The sequence below is a fragment of the Salminus brasiliensis genome, chromosome 13 (assembly GCF_030463535.1).
Source record: "Salminus brasiliensis chromosome 13, fSalBra1.hap2, whole genome shotgun sequence".
In the NCBI taxonomy this organism is placed as follows: Eukaryota; Metazoa; Chordata; class Actinopteri; order Characiformes; family Bryconidae; genus Salminus; species Salminus brasiliensis.
In genome coordinates this window covers 25,403,861-25,419,454 of record NC_132890.1, presented here as the reverse complement: position 1 = coordinate 25,419,454, position 15,594 = coordinate 25,403,861, and the positions used below count along the sequence as shown (strand labels likewise).

At 39.4% G+C, this 15,594-nt stretch overlaps 1 protein-coding gene across 2 annotated transcripts; it reads right to left on the bottom strand.

Moving 5' to 3' along the window:
* Positions 1 to 4,353: 4,353 nt before the first annotated feature.
* yif1b (Yip1 interacting factor homolog B (S. cerevisiae)) lies at positions 4,354 to 13,572 on the bottom strand. 2 transcript variants are annotated; one of them, XM_072694944.1, is made up of 8 exons: positions 13,427 to 13,572; positions 11,004 to 11,221; positions 10,517 to 10,621; positions 9,919 to 9,997; positions 9,225 to 9,282; positions 8,717 to 8,872; positions 8,399 to 8,492; positions 4,354 to 5,115 (listed from the first exon to the last, which is right to left on the bottom strand). In XM_072694944.1, exons 1-8 carry the CDS (start codon positions 13,467 to 13,469, stop codon positions 4,960 to 4,962), a joined length of 909 nt encoding a protein of 302 aa, XP_072551045.1. In that variant the 5' UTR covers positions 13,470 to 13,572; the 3' UTR covers positions 4,354 to 4,959. The 2 variants fall into 2 exon arrangements, with proteins under 2 accessions (XP_072551045.1, XP_072551046.1); XM_072694945.1 differs by having other exon boundaries at positions 13,436 to 13,572.
* Positions 13,573 to 15,594: the final 2,022 nt, after the last annotated feature.

The window sequence follows — 15,594 nt, the reverse complement described above, 5'->3', positions numbered from 1 at the left end:
ACTATCCTTGTTGGTTACACTGGGGTTTTCTTAGTAGTGCTATGGTGGTACATGGGGGGGTTTATGATATCCTAGGTGGTTGCTATGGTGTTGCTAAGTGGTTGCTAGGCAGTTGCTATGGTATCCTAGGTGGCTGTTAAGGTGGTGCTAGGTCGTAGTGTGGTGTTGTGTTTGTGGTGTGTGTGGTGTGGAGCGTGGGTGATGTGGAGTGTGCCAAAGCCTTCAGCCCCTAGTCATTCTTATGGGAAAACTGTCTGTTAGACAGTCCGTTAAAATCTGTCGCTACGTGGAAACCATGCGTCCAATCCTCATACAAGCTGTACACAAGGCTACATTACACAATCAGCCCGAACAACTGGAGTTGGAAAGATGCTGATATCTCGAGAACTGCGGGGATGGAAATCCAGCAGAAAAAAAAGAATATAAATTGGATATTAGTATAGTTGCGCATTGCAAAGCAAAGCATAATAAATAAATCAATAAATAAAATCAAATGCTGTTGATTCAACCTAAAGACACAGAAAATAAAACACATCAGATAAAAACTAAATAAAAATAACACTTAAAAACTAAGGGCCCTTTAGGCAAGCCATAAACCATGCGCAGCTTGATTGGGGCGTGTCAGTGTGTCTTTGTTATTGTAACAACAGAAAAAGTACGTCTTGCGTGGCCTGAAGTCTCTTAATTAATCATGGGTGTGTTTTGGGCATGACATGCAATAAACCAATTAGTGTGTCACTTGCCTTTCCCTTTAAGAGCCAGGTGCGGTCGGACTTTGGCGGATTGCTATTTCAATGGCACATTGCTCACAGTCTGGGAGGGCTTGCTGAAGCGGTGGAGCGGCTCACCTCTAGAATAATGTTATTTTAGATATATTATTTTCTGCCTTTGGGTTTGTGCACTGCTTCGTGTCCATGTGTGAGTAACAAGCGGGGGTGTACACACCTGTGTTGACAATACACTGCCAAGATAGCAATGAACGTCTGACTGTTGACATCTGCCTAGGTTGTTGCGCACCTGTGTTTTCTGGTGCCAAGACAGCAATATGCCAGAAATGTACCTGAACTCTCATATTTAGACCACCACGCCCATCAGCATAGATATATTCGCAAGTTCGCACTGTTGCTATTTAAATGACACAGGCAGAATGTGTGTAAATGGACTGTTTGCTGGGTGTAAGAAAGGGCCCTAGATGTACTATACTAATTGGTTACACTTAGTGGTTACTATGGTGGCAATGAAAAACCTAACTAAAGATGTTTAATTGTCACAAAAACTATTATATTGAATATCAAATAGGGTAACCTCCCCAAAAGGAAACACGACACACACATTTTACATGGTACCTTTCATATTTTCAGAGTTTTTTCACCCTAGTTCTGGAATTCAGCTACTTTAATCTGCACCTGTTTCTGACACAGGCTTATTACTGATTATCATTATCAATATAAATATCAATATAAACACATATAGGAATATAACTATAGGCATTGCAACAGCCCATTCCTGTGAGCAACATTGCTCTGCAATGAACATCTGGTTGTAGTATGAGAAGACACTGTATGACAGTAGGATGGGCGAAAACTCTGCTAGAACTCTCTTAGAAGCTAAAAGTCTAGACCCCCCAGGTCTGGACTGAACAGAGATATTACTGAGTAATAGGAAGGAGATGGGCATGGGGAAAAGGTCTCATAGGAAACAGAAGGTATGTTTTGTGGTGTTGAGCATACAACAGAGCCATTCAGAGTTCTAGAAACATGGTAAGAGCATATCAGTGTGGCAGAGCAGCAACACTTGCCACATCAAACCCCTTACAGTGTCTGCAAGCCTTTCATCAGCAGATGAAAGCCACAATGCGTGGGCTTCACTATCAGCTCCACAGTCTTGAGCATTTGGCAGTAGGTTTCCATGTTTCCTGTAGAAGAAAAAAGCTCAGTAGTCTCAAAGTAAACAATAATGAATCCCTTTTTTTTTTTACCATGCTATGCCCTGTGCCAAGAAGGCCCAAATCTGTTCCTGGAGCACTCCTGCCCCACAGAGCCCCACAGAGGACAGTCTCAGCCCTAAGCGAACACATCATCTAGGTATGAGCGTGTTCAGGTGCACCTGTTAGTCAGCTGAATTAGTTTGGGGCTGACACTAACACTGTTAAAATGTCTAAATGGTACTGTGGAGTAGTGACCACTTTCAGTGTTCCAAATAACCTTCCATTGAATGAGATGTTTGGGTGTTTAGTACCTTCTTAAAGTTTAATGAATCTCTAGAACCTTTACATTACATGAGTAATGAGGGATTGAGGAAGAGGTGCAAGGATAAGATGTAAGAATGGAGGAATCAACGTCCTTGACACAGTTGTCATTACCTGCTACTGGGTTTACCAAACTGTATTAATCTTGATATGGTTAAATAAAGCGAGTTCAGTACATGCAAGGACCAAAGCAGGGCCTAGTGTTAGCTTCATGTTTTTTGTTAGCGCCCCAATTGCAACCCGGTCTCTAGCTAGCTAACCAAACACTTGTGGAAAAGACCCAGAGAGGACAGCAACACTATCCAGTAAGACTCTGGAAGCATTATAAAATATGAATTGTTCTTAATTCAGTGCTAAGCTAAGCTATGCAGCACTGTATCACTCTGAGAAATATGGAGAGAGTTCACAGAAGAAAATCGCTCATTTTGCACACTTTTGTAATTTTATGGTTGTGTTTTAGTATAAATTGTGGGAGTGAGAAGACAAAATGCATTGGCATAACAAAAGGACTCTTAAAATGTTGGCTGACATTAGGGCTGGGCAATATGGTAAAAATACTATATCACGAAACACAAAACAATATTTATCACGATAAACGTACTAAAAACATCAATAGGGACAGATTCTTAAAAACTACTGTTCAGAGACTCTCCTGTACTGAGTGATTTTTATTCAACATCTGCTGCTAAATCTAATTATAGCAGACTAATCACACTGTTGGTACATCAGTGTTAATTAAGCGCTAAGAGTATCCTCGATATGCTTAGAAAAGCATATTGTGCATCAAGATAACAAAATTTATCACAATACAATAAAATATCATCATGTCAAGTCAATACAAGATTGGTGCTTGGTGAGAATGTGGTGGGGCTCAAACTCCCAATCCTGCTAATGGGAGCCCAGTGCGTTTCCACTGCACCACCACAGCTGTGAGAGGTGGTAGTATGAACACTGCTTAGGAGCTATATAGAAAAAAGGGCGGGAAAACAAACAGGAAACACCAGGAGTGGTGTGTACTCAAACAACAGACAAGCTAAACCCTTTTTCAACTAAAACTATTTTCTGTTTTCTAGTTTTCCTTTTTGCCACTGATTACAACAAACTCTTTCTTTTCAGCTGTTCACAACTTAAACTCTCTTTTTAACTTCAGCTTTTCTTCACTGTTCACAACATAAACTCTTTCTTTTTAACTTCAGCTTTTCTTCACTGTTCACAACATAAACTCTTTCTTTTTAACTTCAGCTTTTCTTCACTGTTCACAACATAAACTCTTTCTTTTTAACTTCAGCTTTTCTTCACTGTTCACAACATAAACTCTTTCTTTTTAACTTCAGCTTTTCTTCACTGTTCACAACTTAGTCTCTTTTAACTTCAGCTTTTCTTCACTGTTCACAACTTAAACTCTTTCTTTTTAGCTCTTGCTTTTTTTCACTACTTGTAGCATGAACTCTTTTCTTTTTCAGCACTTGCATTTTTTATTTATTTATTTATTTATTTTTCTGACTGTTCCAATTTAAATCCACTCTACAAAGGTGTGACGGGAATTGTTTTTGGCTGGGTGTATTTATACCGTGCCACACAGGTGGGTCTGGTCAGTGTTGATTACCGCTTGGGATTCTGGGGCTTGTAGTCCTTTCTCCAGCTCCACCAGCGTTCCTACTGTGCTGGCCAGGCCCCCTGCTGGTGGTTGACGGTACACTCTGCCTGCTTACAACATTACTGTTGTTTTTGTCTTCGATAAGATAATTGTACATTATCCCTTTTGTTAACACCTAACCAGTTGCACCCTTTTTACTTCCATTTACACTATTTATTCAGTAAATGTGGTTAAAAAGTGATGGCAACAGAAGTAATCCAGGTTTCGTCAAAAGGTGAAAAACAACAAAAAATTTAAAAGGTTTTACATGACAGCGGGTATAGAAATTTAGCTAATCTAGCTAAGAAATATGAAATTGATTCAATAAATCTTTAAATCAATTGCATAGAAGTCAAATCTTTTAGCAACAGCAACTCTATTACTAGTCCTATTTGACATGTTATTATTTTTTTTGTTACTATAAAGCTATGAAGTCACAATCCTTATTTTTAAGGGACACAGGAGCAGATACTGTTTTCACATTTTAATTGCAAAAACTCAGCCGTGACCTTCCTTCTTCAAACTATAAAGCATTTGACAGAGTGGTTACAAAAACAGAAGCATTTTACTTGTTTAAAATCAGTTGCAGAGAAATGTATACATATACACACACACACACACACAATCCAGAGCCAAAAACAGAGATATGGCTGGCGTTTTGTGTCAAACATAAACTGGACACCGTGTTAAACTGTGCAGACTGGCTCAAATAAAGCTTCCGAGATATTCAGAGAGACTCGTCCATACCACATTTTGTACATATTATGCACATGTTCACATAGGTTTAAAATAGAAATCAAACAATTGCACTGTACATCATACAAAAACACAAAAAAAGCCAATAGTCATTCCTAGAAATGTACATAAAAAATAAACAAGGCTTGCCATACAAAAGACAGCTGGACAATGACGTTAACTGTTGTGCTGTGAGACTTTGCTATGCTCATCCTTTTGTTGTTGTTGTTTTTTTCTTTTATTGCATCTGTGCAAACTGCCTCGTCTCTCTCTTTCAAGTAAGACGGAGAGTGTCTGAGTTGTCACTGTAGTTTTGGTTTCGGGATGGCTGATCCTGATCTTATCTAACCAGGTGGAAGGTTAACCAGTACATGAACACAGGCTGGGCAGCAGCGATCGCCATGGTCAGGTACATGCGCAGCTGATTCTTCGCCCCTCGGACCAGAACTCCCTCTGCAGCCGCCTCGGAGAGAATCTTTAACCTCAGCGTTCGGATCTGCAGCGGACAGAGACAAATGTCACACCGACCATTTAAATCACAAGCAGTACTGTTTTTACTTATTTAGTTATAATAATAATAATAATAATAATAATAATAATGGAACATCCCATTTAACTATTATTTAACATATTCAGACATGTGTATATGTATGTAAATTTGAACAAGAAAGGTCTTAAAGAAATAATTAAAAATATATAATAACAATATTATTATTATTATTATTATTATTAATAATAATAATAATAACAACAATTACATAAAGTAATGACACCCATTATTCATTAATACCTAAAATGCCTAAAATTAGTATCAGGGGCAGCACATCAGCTGCAGATGATTAGAACATCATTAGAGAGAATTTTGGAGGAGGCTGTCTTACTTGTCATTCTTAAACCTCAGACATTTAGTTTTGGTTGCTCTTGATTGTTTAAGGGAGTGGAATCACCATGGAGGCACGACTAAATCAAATCTCACATAACTGTAATTCTTTTGACGATTATTCTTATATCTGAGAATATTTTTAAATAAACAACATTTTTCTACCCAGTAACAAAAATATATTTGGCTTCTAACCTGAACAAAATGTGCTTTTCTTGGGAGTATTCATGAACAGGTTGCACTACCTCTCTGTTCCACTAGTAGTCACTAGTTCCTGTTCCTCCTCAAAATATGAATATACACTTCCGATGTGAATGACAAGTTGCCATTTTTTTGCACACACATCTTCACACAAATGCTCCTGACGAGGCATTTCACACAGCAAGCTTTCTCACTAATCTGAGTAACTGAAACCCAAAGTGAGGACAAAGTGTTCAACAGAAATGTCCATGACTTCTTGTGGCATTTGCAGCCCTGACCTGAAGCTTAAAGTGCTACACCTTTACTTCATTCAAATGACTAGTTTAGATATGCATATACAGTGGGGAGAACAAGTATTTGATACACTGCTGATTTTTCAGGTTTTCCCACTTGCAAAGCATGTAGAAGACTGTAATTTTTATCATAGGTACTCTTCAACTGTGAGTGATGGAATCTAAAACAAAAATCCAGAAAAATACATGTATGATTTTTAAATAATTAATTTCCATTTTATTGGGGGAAATAAGTATTTGATACACCAGAAAAAGAAACTTCATATTTGGTACATAAACCTTTGTTTGCAATTACAGAGATGAGACGTTTCCTGTAGTTCTTGACAAGGTTTGCACACACTGCAGCAGGGATTTTGGCCCACTCCTCCATACAGATCTCCTCCAGAGCCTTCAGGTTTCGTGGCTGTCGCTGGGCCACACAGACTTTAAGCTCCCTCCAAAGATTTTCTATTGGATTCAGGTCTGGAGACTGGCTAGGCCACTCCAGGACCTTAAGATGTTTCCTACGGAGCCACTCTTTAGTTGCCCTGGCTGTGTGTTTTGGGTCGTTATCATGCTGGAAGACCCAGCCACGACCCATCTTCAGTGCTCTTACTGAGGGAAGGAGGTTGTTGGCCAAAATCTCACGATACATGGCCCCATCCATCCTTCCCACAATACGGTGCAGTCGTCCTGTCCCCTTTGCAGAAAAGCATCCCCAAAGAATGATGTTTCCACCGCCATGCTTCACGGTTGGGATGGTGTTCTTGGGGTTGTACTCATCATTCTTCTTCCTCCAAACATGACGAGTGGAGTTTAAACCAAAAAGTTCTATTTTTGTCTCATCAGACCACATGACCTTCTCCCATTCCTCCTCTGGATCATTCAGATGGTCATTTGCAAACTTCAGACGGGCTTTGACATGCGTTGGCTTGAGGGAGGGCACCTTGCGTGCACTGCAGGATTAATTCTGCCGTGTAATTCTGGGCTCATTCCTCACCTTCCTCAAGATCATTGATGCTCCACGAGGTGAGATCTTGCATGGCGCCCCAGACCGAGGGAGATTATCCGTTATTTTGCATTTCTTCCATTTTCTAATAATTGCACCAACAGTTGTTGCCTTCTCACCAAGCTGCTTGCCTATTGTCCTGTAGCCCATCCCAGCCTTGTGCAGGTCTACAATTTTATCCCTGATGTCCTTACAAAGCTCTCTGGTCTTGGGCATTGTGGAGATGCTGGAGTCTGACTGATTGAGTGTGTGGACAGGTGTCTTTTATACAGGTAACGAGTTCAAACAGGTGCAGTTAATACAGGTAATGAGTGGAGAACAGGAGGGCTTCTTAAAGAAGAAGTAACATGTCTGTGAGAGCCAAAATTCTTACTGGTTGATAGATGATCAAATACTTATTTCCCCCAATAAAATGGAAATTAATTATTTAAAAATCATACAATGTATTTTTCTGGATTTTTGTTTTAGATTCCATCACTCACAGTTGAAGAGTACCTATGATAAAAATTACAGTCTTCTACATGCTTTGCAAGTGGGAAAACCTGAAAAATCAGCAGTGTATCAAATACTTGTTCTCCCCACTGTATAGACATGATTATAATTAGATATGAATTATATTTAATAATTTATATTTAATAATTATATTAGTTTATTTATTATATTTAGTTTATGCTGTGTTTTCTAAATGTTCTTATTAAATTATTTATTTATTTGAAATTACTGGTAACTGTATTTACATGCTCAGTTACACTCCAAATGAAGGTCACCCACAATGTATTTTAGAGTTAAAATAAACACTGATTGGTAAATGAATTGATTAGTTTTCTGGCTGACAAATGTAGCATTTTAGCCTAATTTCTATCTGCTATGTCTGTATCACACCACTGATTACCACAATAATATTCACAGGCTTAGTTGCAAAAAAAGAGAACATGCTGCTTGCTTAAATACTGCAACAAGTCACTACATGCAGTTCTGAACTTTAGAGCTGCACAACTTAAACAAACAAAAAAACAAACCGTTTTGGTTTTGTTTCTGATACTTGTCCAGTTAACAGTCCTAGACACAACCAGAGTAACTGCAGAGTAACTGATACAAGGAACACCTAGTTTTCCAGCACAACTGGGTCCCAGCATAAGTTAACAATGGTGTAATATCAGCTCTCTTACAGCTCACTTCCATAGCCAAAGGCAATGAACAGACCAAAGCTGCTGTAATTCCATCATACACATGTTCCAACACAGCGCAACTTCACGTCAGCAGCCCTGACTCAGAGAAAGCACTACACTACTTTGTGATCTCCATGGTTTAGAAAAGAAGTCTGCAGGGTAAATGTAACCATGTTGACTGATGGAAGTAAAACCTAACTTGTATTTGCATAGACCTTCATTGCCTCCATGGATCAATCTGAACTCACCATAAAGACGAAGATGGAGGCACAGCACCAGAGTAGTGATAGATAATATCCCGTCTTTCCGAATAGAAGCCCTGCCAGCACTCCAACTATCATCCTGTGGATAAAGAGGAAGATATAAGAAATGGCCTCCTCAAACAGAGTCAATGCATTACAGAATTCCTACAGAAATTAGAGTTAAACCATTTAAAAGAATAAATAGACAGATCAGAAATAGTTTGCACAGGACTGGGAACTAAAAAGTTATTGAAAAAGGTCCTTATGGGTTCGGTGTGCATCAGTTTTGAACACAGGAGGCAACTGGTCATTTTACCAACTTACCCAACATATTTGTATCCAGAAATGGCCACCAGGTCAATAGTGGTGAGGTCTGTGTTTACTGTGACCAGGTAAAGGCTCAGGAGTACAGCAAGAACTTCAATAATGAGCCACACCAGCGCCGAACTAGCTTGCATGCCTAAGATCTCTGGAGAAAACCTGGACACAGAGGCAAGTAGACATAGAGACAGTTTGAATGCTAGGTAAGGACTTTGTTAGTTAACAAATCAAACCTACCAACACCACTACAAAACCACTTGTGTATGCAGAAGTAGCTGTCACACCACTAGCCCATTATGTGGATTATTTAAACTCATATCATGCAAATTTACAGGCAAAAATATTGTTTTGTAGCAAATTAAAATATATATTAAAAATGTGAGTCTAAGCAAAAAAAAAAAGCATCTTGTGCTATAGTAGGGTTTTAGAACTGAGCTGCTAGACTCTAGACAGATATTGTACACAAGCAGCTAACACAGGAGTGCAGGAGACAGCAGAACACCCATCTTACCGGTTCTGTGTGCCCAAGGCCAATCCTGCCACCAGGATATATGTGATAAAAGCCATAGCTTGAAGACACAAATAGGGAAAACGGTTGGGTAGCAGAAAGGGGAATACATTCCATACATTCTGTACACGCTAGTGTAGAGCAGGCTGGACATACTGACAAATACACTACCCTCAGCTAAACATGCATAAGGTTTAAAATAAATAGTAAATAAATAATTTGTAAACATCAAGATTATGATTATTATTATTATTACTACAGTTGGTAGTAGTAGTAGGGTGGTAGTTTTCAGGACTTGGTGCCCTTTAAGTCCCTAAGGTACTGAGGTAAGTAGACTTGTAGAAGTTTTAAAAAAGTTGACCTTTGATCTTTAGGACATCACTTTGAGAAATGAAACGCATTGTTTGAATAGAGGTAAAATTATCTTCTCTACATATTAAAATATTTTACCTTCAGATCAATCTCAACGTCAATAATTCCAATCACTCCCTTCCTAAAATTATTAGTTAATAATTTTTCCACATAAAATATTCAACAGTTACATTCAACTCCATACCATCTGTTATAAGCTTGAATTGCTTTTTTAGTTTTTTATCTTTACAAAAGGCACCAATTTCTAAGAATGACTCAATAGTAGCCAACAGTACAACAACCATTAGGTATGTCTCAAACCACTATCATACTTGACTTTGCATACCAGGAATGTACAGGTCTGGAGCATTGACATCAAAGCGTGGAGCTACTGGAGTGTCCTGCTGGTAGCTCACCTCCCAGTTCTGTGACAACACAAAGCGAAAGTAAGATATGAGGCAATTATCAACCTAGAAACTGCAATTCACAAAGACACACCAAGTAAGCTGTGTTGGAAGAGCCCAGCCAGAAGAGCCCAACCGGAAGGATTTATTTATTTATTTATTTATTTATCATTATTAGCAAGAACATACAATATAATATAAAACAAGAAAAAGAAAGGGGGTGATTGTGTACCTTGGGCATTCCCAGAACAAAAAAGTACCATATACTCCATGAGAACAGAAAGCACATAAAGGAGAAGGGATAAGGTGCATAAAGAATTTTTACAAAGTGTTAAATAATATTTCAATACAGAGTGGTAATGAATCTATTTGATCCTCAGAAAGTTCAAGCCCTGGTTTCTGTATTACCACAGAACAAACGATGTAGAGGATAAAGAGACACATAAGAATTCCAGGGAACACTGTATGTTTTTATAGCGGAGTGTAGACGTAACTAAAGGAAAAGGCATCCATAATTTAAGTAGCAACTAGTATTCTTACCTCATGCATATAGGGGAATACAAGCAGTCCAAGTTTCTTGCCAACGTAAACCGTGTCCACAGCAAAGTAATACTTCAGTTTGGAGATTGGGATGAAGCGGTCAAGCTGTGAATTCAGACACAGATTTAGTACAAAAAAAATCTGATGATCATGTCTGTCCTTAGTTACAAGATTTCTTTCCAAGATAGAAAAACTGTGTGTTGCATCGGCATTACAAGAGTAGTCCCAAACAAATGTGACAAGGACTTGCCTCTAGCAAAAATAAAGCTCAAAACAGCTCCTTTGACTAACAGGCATGGAAATCACATGTACTTTGATGATGTGCTACAATCGTGTGCCTCTTAAAGGAGTCCAAACACACTTACAATTGGAACCAATGTGCAGATGCTGAAACTGTATGTGTGCAAATTGATGGTAGCCTACAGATAAGAGTTGGAAAATGCTGCTTTAACACTCTCTGCCTTTTTGCTTAAGAAAGGCCACTTACATTTTTATCCATCATTTCTTTGCCCTGGCTGGCAAGACTGCTCCCGTAGGCCATGGCAAGGTTGGACATGGGGTCTGAAAGGAGGGTCTGTCCTGCATAGGCTGTTGGTCCTTTGTCCACACCACCATGCCCAGAGTTATGTCCTGCACTAGTGTCATCAAAGAGCTGACCGGGTTCACTGGAGTCCATAGCATTGCCCCTCATCCGGACACTGGGTTCTGTAAAGCAATTGATCAGTGTAAAGTCAAATACTGTTAGTCACAGTCTATCAAACAAATTCCTACCTAAGACAGAATCATGGTCTAAAAGACCTGACCATCACTTTGAACCCAACACCCCATGGATCAGTTCAACTGAGCTTCAAACTGAAGTTCTTCAAGCTGCTAGTAAATAACATCACTACTTAGCTCAGACCCTTTTTGGGGGGACAAATATGTATACAGCAAATATGCTCTGAGCTTACAAGCTCAAACATAACTCAAAAATGCACAAAACAACAAGAACAACAATAATACAGGCGGCCGATATGAAGACGTAACATCTCTAACATTAACCTACTAGCTAATACAAGTTGATGCAAGAACAAGGCTAAGCTATAATGACAGTAGTTAGTAGCATCTGCAGCCAACAGTAACTCTACATCTGAGAGACTCAATAACAGCCTCTTTACTTAGTTAGTAGGCAGTTAGGTACACATGTCCAAAAGTTTGTAGACACCTGCTCATCCAATGTTTCTTCTGAAATCAAGGCTAATAAAATTTTAGCGTTTAGAGTTTGTCCCTCCTTTTCTGTCCCTTTTTTCCAAACATAACTGTGAGGATCTGACTGTAGTGAATCACAAAAGCAATCGTGAGGTCAGGTACTGATGCTGGATGAATAGCCCCTCCGGTTCATCCCAGAGGTACTGGGCAGGGCTGCATCCCATCAAGAGAAGGCAGTTCCATAGCCCAATGCTTTATACCCATTCACCAACTAATCCAAGAGGTACTGGATGTATCTCCATCACTTCAGACAATATGGTTCTATAGCCTGATGCTTTACACTCATCCTCCAACTCATCTTAGAGGTACTGGATGTATCTCCATCATATCAGACAACACAGTTCTATAGCCTGATGCTTTATACTCATCCTCCAACTCATCCTAGAGGTACAGGATGGCACGCCCATCACCTCAAGGGAAGGCAGTTCCATTGCCCAATGCTTTATACCCATCCACCAACTCATCCAAGAGGTACTGGATGTATCTCCATCACTTCAGATAATATGGTTCTATAGCCTGATGCTTTACACTCATCCTCCAACTCATCTTAGAGGTACTGGATGTATCTCCATCACTTCAGAAAACATGGTTCTATAGCCTGATGCTTTACACTCATCCTCCAGCTCATCCTAGAGGTACAGGATGGCACGCCCATCACCTCAAGAGAAGGCAGTTCCATTGCCCAATGGTTCCCGATGCCCATAGCCGATGCTTTATACCCATCCACCAACTCATCCAAGAGGTACTGGATGTATCTCCATCACTTCAGACAATATGGTTCTACAGCCCGATGCTTTCCAACTCATCCTAGACGTACTGGATGGCACACCCATCACCTCAAGGGAAGGCAGTTCCATTGCCCAATGCTTTATACCCATCCTCCAGCTCATCCCAGAGGTACTGGATGTATCTCCATCACTTCAGAAAACATGGTTCTATAGCCTGATGCTTTCCACTCATCCTCCAGCTCATTCAAGAGATACCGAATGGAGCTCCATCACCTCAGAGAAGGCAGTTCCCCAGCCCAATGCTTTATACCCATCCTCCAGCTCATCCCAGAGGTACTGGATTTTCATCTCAGATGACCATCTAGATGGCACTTGGTCCTAGGCATGGTCAACTTAAGAGTTATGTACTTCCACTCCAGAAAGGCCCTTTGGTTTGGAAGTGCCTTTCTATGGAGATTACAGTTGTGTGTACACAAGTGAACAAAATGTGACACGTTACTAATGACTAGGGGTGTCTGAATACTTTTGGACATAGGGTATGTGGGGTTAGGTAGACAGTAAGCTGGTTAGTTAATGTAGTCAGCTAGCTAGGTTGTCAGCCAGCTGGCAGTTAGCTAGCTAGCTAATAAAGAGCTTAACTGAGCTAATCATCAGCACTGGACCAGCACTTATTAGAACCACGTTCTAGGTCCAGTTTAGCTATAGCTAGTGCTACAGCGTTTACAGGTCAGTATGGAGGTCACAAGCTTTAAAGGGTTTATTTGACACTATTCCAGTCATGCAGCCTGGTCTGATGAGAGCCCACCCTGCTCCTTGTGTGCCCCGCTAGCCCGTTAGCAACATGCTAGCTAGCTAACACTAGCAGCTCCATTAGCGGCAGCTATTCACCAAGGCTGAACCGAAAGTGTTGACCACAAATAACAGAATGACGTACGTAACTTACGCTGTCTGAACCCACTCTGATTCGAGTACTCCATCCTCACCAAATGTACACTAAACTTTCTCGGGACGACTCTGGGAATCTAATAAAAATTCCCGCAGATCTGCGGAGACTATTTTCGCGCAGCTACCGGCTCTGATTCCTCTACACCAAGTGAACACCGCTTACGCACACGTATGCCGGCAACGTAGCCAATCACAAAACGCAGAATTGCAAAAGAGGCGGGTCTAGGGGACGCTCTGACCAATCAGAAGACGAAACTGGGCGTTCCATTAACGGAGCAGAAGGGCGTATATCCTGCGCCTCTCATATGGCAGACTTTCCCCTTTTAACCTCAGCTAGAGCTTTACAGTTATAGTTATTTATAATACTCATATCAGTGATCACGGGTTGTTTATTCGAACTGTTCAGTATTCTGTGCTTTCACACCCATTTTAACCTTATTAAAAGTTTCCTGATTATAACTATTTATATTATTAGGCCATGGATTCCTGATCCAGATCCCTAACGTGCAATCCAGGGATTCCAAGAGCAAGATTAGGAACAGTTAATATATATATATATATATATATATATATATATATATATATATATATATATATATATATATATATTATAAATAAACAATTCTAATATACAAATGTTCACACAATTAAAGTCTTCCCTTTATTGAAACTTTCAGTTTTTACATTATAACAAAGAATGGCCAGCATTTGAGCAATATCATTATTTTCATTCCATATATAAACCCAAAACAAATTAATTATTACAATTATAAACATCCAATATTAATTCCAAAAATATCGATAATACAAGTAGCAATGCATACTCATCTTACTTATGGGTGGGGCTGTCAAAGTCCCTCGACTTATTAATCATTGACCAACCTCTGCCTACATATCATAACATTACAGCATTACAGTATTATGGGTGGCTTCAGTGTCCACCCAAGCTGCATACAGAGTTCTGTAGAAATGGAAAACTGAAAGACCAAAAGCGGTGTAAAACTCTGCTAGTTCTACTCTAGAGGAACTAGTACTCTGTACTGTGTATGAACATGTGCACAATGTTGCAGAACAGAAGATGGCAGCATTGTACAAAAGCCTCATTGACACTGATGTAGAGGTAATGCCAGACAGAACCTCTGGAGACTCTTCAGGCTTAACTTCAGGGCTTTTTATGAACCTGCCTGGATATATAGTTTAGATCTGCTTTTAATTAATGACATGAAAAAAAAACATCAGCAGGGGTGGAAAACAGGGGTGGAGACGTGAGTAAATGTATGGGCACTGTGTCAAAATTCTATGCAATAAAAAGTATAAAGCCAAAAACTATAATGGCTGAGAAGAGCGAAACACATTAACATCTTAGAAAACGAAATTCCAAAAGGAAAAACATTTTTATCAGCACCAAAAACATAATTCAGCACTTTTAACAGCACTAAATACTTCCAGGAGTTCAAGTGAATGAGAGTTTGTAATGGTAGTGTTAAACCATGCTTTATCCATTCCCTGGAAATCATTTTAGCTGATTGGCACACTTTGTTTGTCATGTGAGAAGTCTTCAGATTTTTTATTTTATTTTTATGAATATCTAGTACTCTTGAATTTTACTTCACAGCAAACATCAGAGCATCTCCGAAGGCATGAGCTGCATTTTATTTAACACACTGAAGACTGTTTGAGTGGAGTGAGTTGGTGCAACAGCTCTTTTTAAAATAGACTTCTACACATGACAAACAAAAGCACACCAACCGGCCAAAACAATTTCCATAAGCTCTATTAACTTTACACCCGCAAAACAGTTTGACTGACACAAAGGCTACACGCACTTCCAGTGCACTATGCCTACCATTTCCGTCTGGTACGCTGGTTGTAAATTTGTTTCAATGCTGGTCATTTTTTTTTTTAGTAATTGTGTTTTCTAAGATTACTGTGTTTTGCCCTTCTTGGACACTGTAAAAACAGACTGAAGTGAAAGTAAAAAAGTATCAAGTAGGTAAAAGTAAAAAGGAAATGTGGTATGTAAATGTACTGAGTTATTATTATTATTATTATTATTATTATTATTACTACTATTATTACTTATGAGCTGAGCCAGTTAGCCCACAAAGACATCTTCAGTTAGCACTGATAATAATATCCATCTATTCATCTCATCCT